At 39.0% G+C, this 14,591-nt stretch overlaps 1 protein-coding gene across 3 annotated transcripts in view; it reads left to right on the top strand.

The window, feature by feature from the left end:
- The window catches only part of RARG (retinoic acid receptor gamma), a 1,508,256-nt gene that overhangs the window by 1,437,306 nt on the left and 56,359 nt on the right, over window positions 1-14,591 (top strand). For all 3 annotated transcript variants that reach the window (XM_044083859.1, XM_044083858.1, XM_044083861.1), the window contains one exon: window positions 10,800-10,960. In XM_044083859.1, coding sequence (XP_043939794.1) covers window positions 10,800-10,960 — 161 coding nt within the window. The remainder of the gene's footprint in view (window positions 1-10,799; window positions 10,961-14,591) is intronic.

Raw genomic sequence — 14,591 nt, 5'->3', positions numbered from 1 at the left:
AGAATACTGGAAGCGCACTACATCAAACGTTTAAACGGAAAATCTCTGTAGGGGGAGATTTCCATTTACTTCAATGTAGTGCATTCTCAGAGTTGTTACATTTATGTAGGGTGTGTGGGGGGTGCAGGGGGGGCTTGCCCCCCTGCCTACACACTATTTAGTTTTTTTTTTTAATTTAGTTTTTTTTTTTTTTTTTGGTTTCAGTGGTTTAAGACTTCGATCACTAAAGTTTGATCTTTAGTGATTCGACATTTTAAATGTTCGAGATTATAATATAGACCCAGTTTTTCAAGGTTCACATTTTGATCAAATGAATTTGTAAGAAAAAAGCTAAGTCTGTGATGCTCGCAACATAAAATGCTTGAACTACTTAGGTGTCCACTGAGCTGTGAGCAGATCACCAATTCCAGATGCTTGTCCAAGGATGCCAGCAGTGAAAATGATTGGTAGCTGTTGATGGAGATGATGTTACCCTACTTGGGAGGGGTGTCTTTGTGGCATACTTTGAAATCTCGGAATAAAGTACCCTTAGAGACTGAAAATATGCAGAAGGGGAATTATCTGCTTCTTGAACAATAGACAAAATAGCCTTGCCATATGCTGATTTCATTACAAAACAAAGAATTACATTGTAATATGACTGTCACTTATAGCCATACTTATGGTGGCAGAAATTGTTAGGCAGACAGAAGAAAACGAGCAGCTGGCATAAATGATCAAAAACTTAACACTTTCTGATAGAATCCAACTTTGTTAAGCTTTTATATATTAAGTGCTTTATTCTTACTTCATATTGTTAACTAAGTATTCTGAGGGGTGTCGTGGCAGGACTATAATGGATGCAGTGTACACTAACTCCATATTACCCAGATAGTGTTGCTGTGGACTGTAGTTCCATTGTTTTGTCATGTTTCATTAGCTGGTACTGTGGTTTTTATTTCTTCTTGTCTTTTGGTTTTCTAATATCATGACAGGAATGGACCCCATTCCTAAGTCAGGGCATTGTTAAAAGTTCATGAAATTAATATTGTTTCAGTCTTTGATGTTCGCCAAAAGTGCTCTTTGCAGTACCCACAATGTGTCCAGAACTTTCTTCTTCTGTAATTCATATGACGTTACATGTACTGGTAGCATATCTAAATATTACTGTAAATTCTCTTTTATGAAACCCATTGCTCCTACTAATATCCAAACTGTCATTTATGCCTGCAAATCCTGCTATTTTATGACTTTGTGTCTCTCTGTACATAAGACACCGTAATCACTGGGTGTAGCAATTTCAATGATCAATGGCTACTTTTGTCTTTTTTCCTGGACTACTATATCTGGTTTTCTTGCATTTATTTTTTTGAACTATTGGTAATGGGTGAACCCATGTGATACAGACCATCATTTTCTACAATGCTTTGTGGTTCATGTCTCCAGTCCTTCTCAACTACTTCAGTACTGCAGTGTTTACACAAACCCCAGTGCAACAGTCTTGCCACATTATTGTACCTTTCAGTTTACTGGCCCTCTGCCATGAGTGTATCACACCTAGCAACAAGATATTCATAGACGCTGAGGTGATGAATTGTGAGTAGTCTGCACTTTGTGTGTGTGTGTCTGTGTGTGTACATGCATACCATCGGTATGCATCTTTACTTAATTCCTACATCTGCCTCTTAGTTCACAACTCTGATCTAGATTTTTAACCCAAGGAAACTGCTTTCAATATGTCTAGAAATTAATAGCTCACAATAGTGGGGGACATTTGGTACAAAATGATAACACAAAAGTAAGACTACGTAGCACTCATGCAAAACAAACTTTCATATGTGGGGGAGTGTGAAAGAATTCTAAAGCTGTTGGCTAACAGGGTAAGTGGTCATGGGTGGTTGTCAGTCGTCACTGCAGAGAGACATGCATGTCCTTTTCCTTTAAAACTATGTAGATGGGGTGCTAGTTCTTTGCAGTCTGTGATGCTAAAGTAATGAGCTAGCCGCAAAACCTGTTATTCTGTTAATTTTTTAAGTTTATAAGAGTGTTTTTTAAAACCTATCCCCTGATTTGGAGCCTCCCCCCCATTATTTTTTTTACAGTATGAATTTGAAAGGTATATATTCTTCCTACCCACAACTCTGACTAAATCTGTTGCACTTAGAGTATGACTTAGCATCACCAAGGTATGAAGTTAAAAATTGGTAATGTTAAGGCCTGCGTGTCTTGCTGTAATGGTTTGTTGTAATGTAGACTGCTATCATTTTGTCTTTTTCCTCCTAAAACTGAATTTATTATGGCAAAGTAGTCTAGTAAGATTTTTTTCACAAACACAAACCATTTCCAGTAAAAGCATCTTCTGTGTTACACTTGATAATTCCGCAACATTTAGTTACCCTTCAACATCAATCTTGAGCAATACCCAAGTCTGTCACTTCTTTCATTATTTTTTTACTAACAAATAAATAAACAATTAAAATCATCATCATCATCAACCCCCTTTTTCCCATTTTCTACATGGGGTCAGGGTGTCGTGTCAACTGTCGCCATCTCTCTCTGTCTCTGACAATCTCCTGCCTTCTTTGACACTGATGTCTGACTGTCGAAGAGGTGGATGGATTGTGTGAGAGAAAATCTGCAACAGTCAGGCATGAGTGTCGAAGAAGGCAAGAGAGTCACATTGAATTGAGAGAAGTGGTGACAGTTGACACGACACCCCAACCCAATGTACACAATGGGAAAAAGGGAGTTGATGATGATTAAGATAATTGTAGTTTTTTTTTTTTTAATCACTATTGCCTATTTATTTATTTATAAATTAATTACAGTTGTTAGCTGGGTAATGCACTAAATTAGTTGGATAAATGTGTTTTTGCCTGATTATTGAACACAGTGATACAAAGATATAAAACACAGAGCTTACATATTCTAAGTACAATGATTAATTTCAGTTACAGGACTTATTTACAGGTTATAAATAAAAAATATTGTATCAGAAGTAGATATTAATTTATATGTCTAAGGCAGTGCCATCACATATGGGGTGACCTAAGTAACAGTGCCGGATTCAGTTATTAGTTAAGACTCTACAATGCAGTGTTTTTGTGTGTGTGAGAAATGGATATGGATGTTGGTAAGGTACAGGATGCCGAGTTGGAGGGTATCTTCAAGAAGCTAGGCATCATATTTTATAGTAAAATAAAGTAGTTAAATGTTCAGCATTTCCTGGTACATCTAGAGAAAAAGAAAAAACAATGAATGTTTTCCAGCACAGTCACAAATTTGCCTATGTTCTGTGAGGGCTAAGCAGGGCAACCAACACACATGCTCTGCCTGTATTTATGTACTTCCCTCACCAACATTGCCTCCAGCCTAAAATAAACAGTGAATTTGGATGAAAATATAGATAATATTTAATCACAGAAAAAATATTAGAACAGTGTGTAGCCCTTGAGAGGGAAAGTGGAAAAGAACGGCACTGTCCAGAAAGCTTTCAGCAGTACTAGCCATTTTGAATTCCATTTTAGAATTGTCATTCTCCAGGGGGTCCCTACAGGTTATGCTTTCTTAGTAAAGTTGTTGGCATTTTGATTGTACAACACACTGTACCCACTACACTGATAACAAAGATGTTCCCCTGTGTGAGCCTCAATTGAAATAGAATGTGATTCTTCAGGTTTCTGGCAGCATTCTACCACACTGTGCATTGAATGGACAGCATTCATTTTTAGGAATAAGAGGGTAACTTTAATGTGACTCTGGGGATAGCCAAAATTTGCTTAAATGCTTTTGAGCCATTCTGTAGCTCAAGTCAATAATTTAGCAGATGGAAGAAATGAGTAACAAGCAGGGAACATCTTTACAGCACTTGGTGACATATTTGTCTGGACTTGTATTGTTCTAATAATCATTTACTACCATGCAAATAGCTCCATCTTCACTTCCTGAATTCATGTCTATGTTGCTTTTTTCCTGTTGTATTCTTTCCTTGTTCTATAAATCTTGTTTCCCGTCTGGCTGATTCACTACTAGAAGAAGTTGCAAGGCCTTCTATTTCAGTATGTTAAGTCCCAGTCTAATCAATCTTAATTGGTTCCCCAGTGGACTTGACCACCTGTAGGCTATGAATGGGATCAAAAGGTCAGCTTGGGTTCAGAAGTCACAACTTAGGCTGCTTTATAATATCCTGACTAACAATGTCAGCTACTTCCACACAGAAGATAGTTTTTTTTTTTTTAATTTTAATTTATGCAAATACTTCAAAATATGGCAGTCTTTATCCAGTCCTTGAACACTAAATAAAAAGAAATACATTGATAAAAAATATTTTGTATGGTCTGGTCTGTCTTGGTGGAAAAGTGATGAACTCTTTTCCTTATATATTATTCCAGCAGCTCTATTAAGTCTTTGGAAACTGTAGAGCAATTAGGAAAGAAAGAATCCTATAGTGAATATGACACTCCGTCTGCATGTCCTCACCTCTACAACCCCACACTTAGGGGGTATAAAAGCAGGTAAATGCACAGTTTTTGTAGCCATCACTGAGCAGATGCATAGATGAAACATCTGGAAAGGCGAACAAAAGAATGAAATGTGTCCACAAACAGATAGTCTGATATGCACCATGAAGGGGAGGGAGATTTGTACGCATCTTTACATAAATGGTAGCAAGCAGTGAATATCCAGGGTTCCAAGTTTTTTGTATTTTCTGGTATGTGATGCTGCCCAAACATTTTGTGTGCTTCTCTCAACACAATGGCCCAGGAAACCAGTGACATATAGGTCTTTAATACTGCAGGTAGTCCAGACAACCTAACTGCCACATTTCAGCCTTATGATAAGTGAAAGTTTGACTTGGTACTGAATATTCATTTTTACGAAGGAGCCTTCTGTTTTATTTAACCCAGATGTGGATACCAAAAATAGGGGGGGGGGGTCCTTAGGAAATGTGCCAGTGAGTGTACCAAAAAAGGTAGAACAAAAATTTACTGCACATCAGCATGCCAAATGGCATCAGAAATACTCAGTTTAGGGATTTAACCTTTTCTGCAACTTCAGCAGATTGGTTTGGAGGGACAGGTATATCTTGCAGAGGATACTGCTGCTATGGAACAGACTCACCCTTCACAGAAAATAAAATTCATCCCTGTCCATATTCAAGCGCAACTTAGACCTCTGGATGGGAAACAGAAAATTTACCACAAGACTACCCCTTTACTACTCTGGACAGAGACAGCTCCTAAATGCTTTATCACTTGTATGCATCCCCTCAAATTATCTATGATATGATCCTAGTTATTCTCATATAATTATTGACCATAGGATGTGTAAGGACAATCTGTAACCAATTGAGATAGGTTGTGTTGAGCATAAAAACAGAAACTGGCTTGGTTTAAAATGGCCTAAGGGCAGCTAGCCTAGTATTTACCTGTGAACCTAAGAAATATATAAATCTGTTTACACTAACTGATAATGTCATTATAGCAAATGGCATAATAGGGAACATCTGCATGAACCTTATTCCAGGATGTCATAAAAATGTTAAAGTAGCAAGAGAATGCCCAGAGCAATGTTCTGAATGTCTTGAAAGTAACTGGTTGTCATACATATTATAAACATTTCTCAATAGTTCTACCTTTTTACCAAGCATTACTGTAGGAGCTAGACTTGCATTTCTGACTGTAACAAAGTAAAGCTTTACTACCTCCATATTAGAGTGCTATAGAGGTATGTAGAACCCCTCCCCCCAAAAAAGAATAAAATGTAGGAGACTATGATTTATTCCCATGCAAATATTTATGATAACCCAGTCAGGCATTTGGGTTACATTCCATTATGTACATTTTAGTGCGTAATGTATAGGGTGCATTTTTCAATCCTGAAGTACTGCTGTTTGAATTGGATGTTAAAAAAAAAAATCTTGCTTCTTCGGGTGGTAGTTCTGGCAGATATTGTAATCATAACCCTTATTCAAAAAAGACAGAATGACCAATGCGAGTTAAAGATATTACATAATGTTTACAAAAATACAACAATCTGATCATTTGTAGCCTCATCCTGCATTCTTGCACCTTGCTAAAATATTCTTAGTGTCATTCAATCTGTCCTCTTGTTCATAAATAAATCTGTCATTCATTTAAGTACATATGGTATGTAATTCTCACATGCTGTAAATTAAACTGAAATCTTAATCAAAGGTTTCCCTAGTAGGTGTGAACATGCCAGTCGACATGTTGTATATGTGGAATATTTAGTTGTAAAACCAGTGTCAGCTGCAAATGTTTGGGAGTGATGTGCTAAGTGAAAATGCAGGTTTAAAATGACCTACTCCATCTACTGTAACACACGTATATGTATGTTTTCATTAATCAGCGAAGGTCTTGAACCACCATCACCTCATAAGTTAGTCTGGACACTCTTTGTGTGGACATTTAATCGTGTTTCATTGAGCTGTTTCCTGGTACTGTTTAGTAACTTGAGCAGTAAATGCCTCACACAAAAGAAAAAAGTCATAGCAGTCATAATATTTAATGAATACAACTGATAGTAAGTCAGTCAAAAATTTAGTATTACAGAAGAAGGAGATGAATTGTACACAGAATTAAAAATATTAACATATTATTAAGAGCTACATCAGGGGTACAGCTGGTCTCCAGTCTCATGTGTTTTCAAGTAGCAAACATGTTAAGTGCGTTGTGATTAAGTGGCTGTGTGTAATCTGTGGCCAGGTAACCTGAAATGTTTGTTCACAAGTGAAAGAAACAATACAAAAAAGCCCTTGAGAGCCTTATTCATCATTTTACTGCTGAAAAGTCGATAATGAAAAAATGCCAAGAAATAGTATAACCATGCTAATGTGATATGGCAAACTTTTCTCCTGTTTCCCTTCACTAGCAGTGCTTTTCCTGTCTCAGTTTTCTACTAATGTGCTGTAACTTTAGGCAGATTGACGAAAGTAAAACTAGTATTAATAGTGTTTAATTCCATATCCTATATTTCATGATAATCGTATTATGCAATGTATTTGTCTGTGGGTGAATTGCATTTAATATAGAGTGAGTGAGTGGGTAGAGTGGGTGGGTAAGAAGAGCCGTGTGAACAGCTGCTTCTATAAGTGGCAGCCATGATAGAATTCCATTCAGCTCAGTCTTAGGGCAGATCAGGACAGCTAGTCTGCTGTTTACAGGATGTTTAAAAACTAAACTTACAGGAATAGTGCACCCACTATATTCATAATAACTGCAGCATGTAGTCAGTGGCTCCTTGTTTCTTTAAAAAAGTCAGAGTGAAACAGTAAGCAAGCTGTGTGGGACTGTAAAGTCAAGGCCTGAACATACCACCCCATATTATAACCTTTAGATTTTTATCTACCTCTAACCCGCACATCTCTCTTAACTTCATCTTCTTATGCACCTAACATTTCCCCCCTTAAGGCTGTATTTATTTGGTGCCTGACGACCAGGAATTGTCCACTAAATAATGTGCAGACACAGTTTCCACAAGCAGCCTAGAGATGCCAGGGAAGCTTTAACAAGGCAGAGAATGATAGGATGTGAAACACTTTCTCTAGTTTTGTAGCACACCATCTGTGTAAAGACTCCTAAGAATAAACACATATTTTTTTCCAACAAAAGGAGCATTACTTAACAATATTAATTACTTTTACATTACACTATCTATAAACTTGTGAGAGCATGGCAGTTGCATTAAAAAGGACAGATGCATTATTTCTGGGTGGATGCTTTGAGTGTGTTTTAAATGGCCAGAGTGGGAGGTATTTATCTTGCACAGTGCATTATTTTGGGTAGCATGTCTTTGAATTTCAGCTCTTTGTAGACCTCAGCTGCCAGTTCTTATGTGTAGGTACCTCAGTGATTAAGGCTTCTGTGTCCGAGCTCCAAGATCCAGGCTTCCATCATATCTCTGTTCACCTTCACCCAGAGTATGTGGGGTGTTTAAATGTGTTTGCTACACGTTCTCAGTTTCTTCTTAAAGATGCATTGCATGGTTGGTTTCATTTAACTGTCCATGTGTATTGCATTTATGTTTGCCTTCGACATCTAGGCCAGAAGATCAGACACACACACACACACACACACACACACACACACACACACACACACACACACACACACACACACACACACACACACACACACACACACACACACACTGCAGGTTTCTGGAATGAACAAAAATAACGATCTGAAGGGGTGATGTGAATTGCACACGTAGAACTTCATTGGCTACAGTGGTATTTAGTAATGGACTTTGGTTGTAGGGCTAAAGACCATAGATAGGTTTGTTGCAATTAAATACACTACAAAGTAAACACCCGACTTTTGAAATAATATACTTCAGAAAAAAATCCAACAAAAACAATGTTTTTGCAGGGGCCCCACACTCCCTTATATCTCACTGTACTAAGTGTGAAATTGCACATGATGAGGTAGGAGTATGGGCAAATTTCCTTACCCCCCCCCCCCCATGTTAAAAGATCCGAAAATAATTAGTGATTTTTTAGGAAAAGACAGAAATTATTGAAATTCACCTACCAATTCGTCATTCGACAATACTTGCTCAAGCATGATTACTCCTTGTACCGTCTAAGCTTGTGCTGTATCGTCAGTACCAGTGTTGTCTGTTGACAAGTTACAGATCTTTGCTACCCTGTCACTGCATTCAGTGGAGTGTTTATGATCAAGCTGTTGGTGTACCATCATTATGGATAGGCTGAAAACTGGTAGACATTACCATTTCAAGACAAAGTTAGGATTTTTTCAGGTGAGGGGGAGGCTTAAGTAGTAAACTTTCCTTTCTTAGTCTTTTTTCCAAGTCTAATTATTTAATAATGCAGCCATCAAGACCAGCAAAGATTTTGATATTTAGGTGTAGTGTCCTGTAAACAACCTCTGTTTTTATTGTTAATACTATATATTTTAGGCAAAATAGAGCAGATTATGTGAACTGTCAAGAGTGCTGTGTTGTACCCACATTATATCAACTTTACAGGACATGTTCCTCAGCTGTGTTATTTTTTTTAAAAAAAGTGAAAATCTCATCCACATTTACTTCCTTTGTTAGTCAAGGCTGGAGAATCCCATCAGGCAGTTGGGTACTTTATCTACACAGTGTGTCTACCTTGTTATCCAAAGCTAAGTAAACAGGAAAACCATATAAAGCACACAATGCCATTTACAAAGCAGGAAAGGAGAACGAGGAGATGGGAACTGCATTATGTTCAGGGAAATCTTGTCACAGTGACTTTAATCATAGCTGTGACAGCATCATTTGATTTTAGCTGATGAGCTTAATTATTGCCTTGGCTAGATACATTGTATTTTATGAAATGCTAATTGCGTAATTGAATTATGCATACAGAGCCTTGACCTTCTGGAAAGGCTGTTGGTAAACAAAGTCATTAATTATTATTTATTATCATAATTACATCAGTTAAGCTTAGGATATAGATGACATTTATCATTTCAGAAGTCATTTTCTACCTATATGCCCAAAATATTCAAAGAAATTTGATTGCCTTAGAAATGCATACAGTATGGTTCGGGTTAAATGACTTAATCTGTTTTGCAAGATGTATTTTACCGATCATAAGAATATTATTTGTGAAGAAGCAATTTCCCCTCAGCTAGAGGGATAGTAAGGAAGATTTGTCATTCATGTAAACATTCAAGAGACATTCCAGCCCATGCTACAATCCTAATATCCTGTTGGCATGCTTGGCACATCACTTCTGTCTGGAAAGGGGCGTTATTAAAATATAGAAGCATGACGTGGTTCAGTTTGCTTGAAGTCAGCTATACGCACTGTATTCAGCTATGTACATTCTAGAAGACTGTATAATTTATGATGGTTGTTTTGTCAAACAACTAATAGTTGGGTCTTAGAGATATCAAGGGGACAGAGATGAGTTTCTGTTTGAAAGGAACTGAGGTCATTTTGGGGAGGGGTAAAGTGGAGAAAAACACTTTAAACTTTTGTTTTTTATTGAAACAAGTCAGCAAATCTAGTCAAAAAAGTGGAACATTGGAATGGGGTAATCACATCAGGTGTTGGAGATTACTATTCAATGCAACATAATCCAGGAAGGGGGACTTTCTGTCCATTGTTGTCACAGAATACCTTTGTGCTCTGCTTAGGCAACCAGATATCAAATAAGACATATCCTTTTTAAAAGCCTTCTAATATGAAAAGGAAACATCTGGCAGTTATAGAAGAGGATTACGGCTTTAAAGTATTAATGAGCTGCTTCTTGTAGTCAGAAGGACTGGGTTTGATTCCTTCAACCTCCGTTTGCCTACTGTGCAAGTTACTTGATCAGAAAGTGCTTTCATGTCATATGCATGAAAAGGTACACTTGAATCCAGTAGACTTAACTCATTAATAAATGTATAAAATTAAAAATAAAAAGAAGTCTTACACTACCATGAGGGTGTACCATGGAACAAGAATTTTTAGATAGACCATGCTACCAACAAACTGATAACTTAGTGTAAATCTGGTGTATATGATGGAGTCAAAGCAAACAATAAGTGTGTTAAAGCTCTGCCATAGGATTAAAGTTATAGTCTTGAAGGACACAGCTGACATTACTGCGGGACAGACATTAAGGTAAACTGTAACAAGTTGTCTGTTAATAATGCACTGTATTTGTACGTAACATGAGGTTTGTTTTAGTCATTTAACATAGCCTGTAGAACCTGTGATGTAAGCCAATTCGTGTAGAGGTTAGATGGCCTGGTGTAAATCGGATTTCTGACTAGGAAACTAGATCACTGACATAAATTGTTTTCTTCCTACAGCTGTAAGAAATGATAGAAATAAGAAAAAAAAAGAAGTGAAGGAGGAACCAGTGACAGAAAGCTACGAGATGACACCAGAGATGGAGGAACTGATACAGAAAGTTAGTAAAGCACATCAAGAAACATTCCCATCACTTTGCCAGCTAGGCAAATACACAACGGTGAGTGAGTTACTGATTTTTGGGTCACACTGCCTTAAATGAGGCATAATAACCCTTATTCAGAAAAGAGAGACTGTTAGGACGAGTATCACATAACTGACAGAGTACTTGATTTACAACAGCATATGGCCTAGAAGATTCTATTTTGTGAAGATTCCTGGCACCATGCTAGCACAATACATTTATATCATACATTTAATATATCTGTCACGTGCCTTTAAGATGTATTGCATTCTCTCCCCTAATAGTCTACAACACAGGCTATTCACTCTGTGGCAGATGCATTGGCTTTTTATAGAGCATTGCTCAAGTCTTGCCATTGCTTGCATGGCACAGACTACAGTACTCAGTTATAGCATTGCCACAGAAGCATGACACTTTTTGAAAGCATGTAATTTACATCCTGCTATAAAATGTACTCTGTTTCTTTATGTTTTAATGCTGGGAATGCTATTTGGATCTGTGTTGGGCAATGGGATGTTTGGATGCTGGAAAGCCATCCAGGAATTTACTGGAATGTATAAGCCAGCTCAGGCACTTGTGTTTTGCATTTTACAAGCTCAAATCTAGTTCAGAGTATATGGTTACTGTGAGTGTAGTTGTTTTGACTGAATCACAAATGACTGAATACATTTGACTGAAAATAACACATCCCAAAGACATACCATAGGTAAATTAGCAATCCTCTAAATTGCCCATAGGTTTATGTTGGATGTGTTTGTGAGAGCGACAATGAATAAGTGAGTGATCTGGTGTGTGTGTTTGTGTGTGCGTGTGTGCGTGTGTCCGTGTGCGTGTGTGCGTGTGTGCGTGTGTGCGTGTGTGTGTGTGTGTGTGTGTGTGTGTACTCCCATTCATCTTCTATCCAATGAGTCTTTAGACTCTGCACTAGATTAAATTGAAGAATGGGATGAAGAATGAATGAACAAATAAGTAAATGATGTTTTATTCTACTGTATACATAGAGCCATCTAAACAGACAGTCTCTTGCATTCTGGTTGCTAAGATGTAGTATATACTCCCAGTACAATAAGATATTCTGTTCTGTTTATGTAAACATAGCTTTGGACCTCCACTTTTCTTGAGAGTTCTTCATGTTTCACTGTTGCAGTCTGGGTTATCTGCCTGCAGGTAGCCCTCAGTCGGCTCAAATACCAGAGACTTAGTATTTCTGCGCCAGATGCTGTTGCTCCAGGACTGACGTCAGGTCATCAGGGGTATAAAAACAGGCAGCCAGCGCCATTACATCAGTCTTTCTTGCCGAGGAGCCCAAAGCAGAAGCAGTTTGCAAGTGCTAGTCGGCCACTACCTGAATTTTCGCCCATTGGGGATCCTTTTTTCTTGCTCTAACCAATGTCAGAAAAAGTTAACAATTGTCTTACCTGTGGAAAGCAAATACCTCACAGAGATTTTCTTTCTTACTGCGTCACCTGTTTAGGCCCAGACCACAACATCCCTCACTGTCGGTCTTGTGCCTTATTTAACGCCCAAACCATTCATTGGGCTCTCTTTGTCGCTAAATTCTTTTGCTGTCAATCTCTGTATTCTGAAATGGCTTCGGTAAGCCATCCGACTACTGATATTCCAAAAAAACATAAAGATAAAGACAGAGACAGATCGCATAGGTCCAAAACTGCCGACGATGCTTCCGTTAAGCTAGTCGCCAGTCCGCTGGTACTGAGTGATGCACTTTCGCAGCCCCTGATGCCTGCTTCAGTGGATTTGCAGGCCTTTACTGAGACCCATTCAGAGTCCAGTATGCTGCAAGACTCTTCATCGACTATGGAACCTGTGGATGCCTCTACCTTGGATGGGTCTGGAGCCGCTGAGCAGGCACTGGCTTCTGAGGCAGTTATTCGCTCAACCGATGTTCGACTCAAACCGATGACTTCTTTTTTAACCAAAACTACCGAGTTTCTTAGGCCCAGAGTATGCACTATGCCTAGAAAACCAACGATCAAAGCGCATGCACCCGCCACAAAAACAAATGCTTAAAATGGCTGAAGACCTTATTATGCTGATTAGGGGAAATCAGCCTTCCCCTGCTAAGAGACAGAGTCCAGTCCCCTTCAGCTTCTACAGACCAGGAGTCCGATGACTCTGAAATTTCTGATTATGAAGACATGCCGTTATCTGCTTATGAGGATTCAGATGCAGAGAAATCCATTCCCTCTGCCTCTCCTCCAGAGGATTTTTCTTTTGGTGAAACCTTGCATACCTTACTAGAGCATTTCCACTGGGAATGCCAAGACTATCCTCAGTCCAAAAAGAGACTCAGAGAATTTCTAGAGCTGCCTCAACACAGGCCCTTAGCAATACCCCCTGTCCTGGATGTTGTGGATGATGTTTTTATGGAATCCACTCTTAATCCTGACACTTTACCTCCTGCCCCTAGGAAACCAAACAGGTACTACAGAGTACCTGACACACACAAATTTCTTTTCAAGAATCCTACTGCTGACCCAGAGATCATTTCCCAGGGGCCTAACGGTATCAAGGCTACTACAGCCAAGAATCCCACCCCTTCGGACAGGGATTCCAGAGCTTTGGACAGATGGAGTAAGAAGGTATATACTTCTGCAAATCTTGCTATTAGGGCATTGAATTGTCAGTTTCACATGCTGAAGTACCAGCAACATATTATGGAACTTATTAAATAAAAAGTGGCAACCTTTTCAGACTGTGCAGAAAATAAAGAATTGCAGGAGCTTATGCACTCTGCAAGCCATGTCAGCAAGCATACTTTGCAGTGTGGCTTTGATGCCCTAGAAGCATCTTGCCGGGCAGCTGTCATTGGCTCTGTACTAAGAAGACATGCTTGGCTGAAGGAGCAGACCTTGCCAGACCATGGCAAATCAAAGTTACTAGACGCCCCTTTGAATAAGGACTGTTTGTTTGGCACCAAAGCAGACGAGATTCTTAAAAAGATGGAAGAAAAAGCTAAGTCTATGCAGACTGTTAAAGAATTCTTACAAGTGCAACCCCTAGATTCAGTAGGCATTGCCGTTCCAAACACTGGTCCTTTCCAGCCCCCTCCAGGCCTTCTCAAACCAGACCCAGGGGAAACAGACCACCCAGACCTCAGTCTCAGGGTATGCAGAGATCTAAGCAGTGGAGTGCCCCCACTTCTAAAGCAGGGAGTGGTAAGCCACCTCATTACGGAAAAAGCTCACAATGACTTCTTTATTCCACTCCCCAGCCCTGCACAATTGCTTGTGCCCTTAGGAGGAAAACTTGCTCTTCATGCAAAAAACTGGATGTCCATCACTCAGGACCAGTGGGTCCTCAACATTGTATCCCAGGGGTACAAATTTTATTTCCATTCACTGCCAACCCCAAGCGAGTTTCCAGACCTTCTTCCAAACCAGTGGGCAAAGGCTCAAAACCAAGTACTTTCCCTACTCAGTATCAGAGCTATTCAGCCTGTTCCAGTAGAACAGAGGGGTCAAGGATTCCACTCCAAACTCTTCCTGGTACCCAGGAAAGAGGGCTCTTGGCACCCAATCCTGGATCTTTCCATTCTCAACACCTTCCTGGTGGTACCAAAATTCAAAATGCTTACCCTGCAACAGCTTCTTCTTATGCTAGCCAAGGATGCCTGGTTAGTCACCCTAGACTTAAAAGAAGCCTA

This window comes from Protopterus annectens, chromosome 9.part0 (genome assembly GCF_019279795.1).
Source record: "Protopterus annectens isolate FY-2018-M chromosome 9.part0, PAN1.0, whole genome shotgun sequence".
Lineage (NCBI taxonomy): Eukaryota > Metazoa > Chordata > Ceratodontiformes > Protopteridae > Protopterus > Protopterus annectens.
This window is presented reverse-complemented; position numbering and strand designations above follow the sequence as displayed.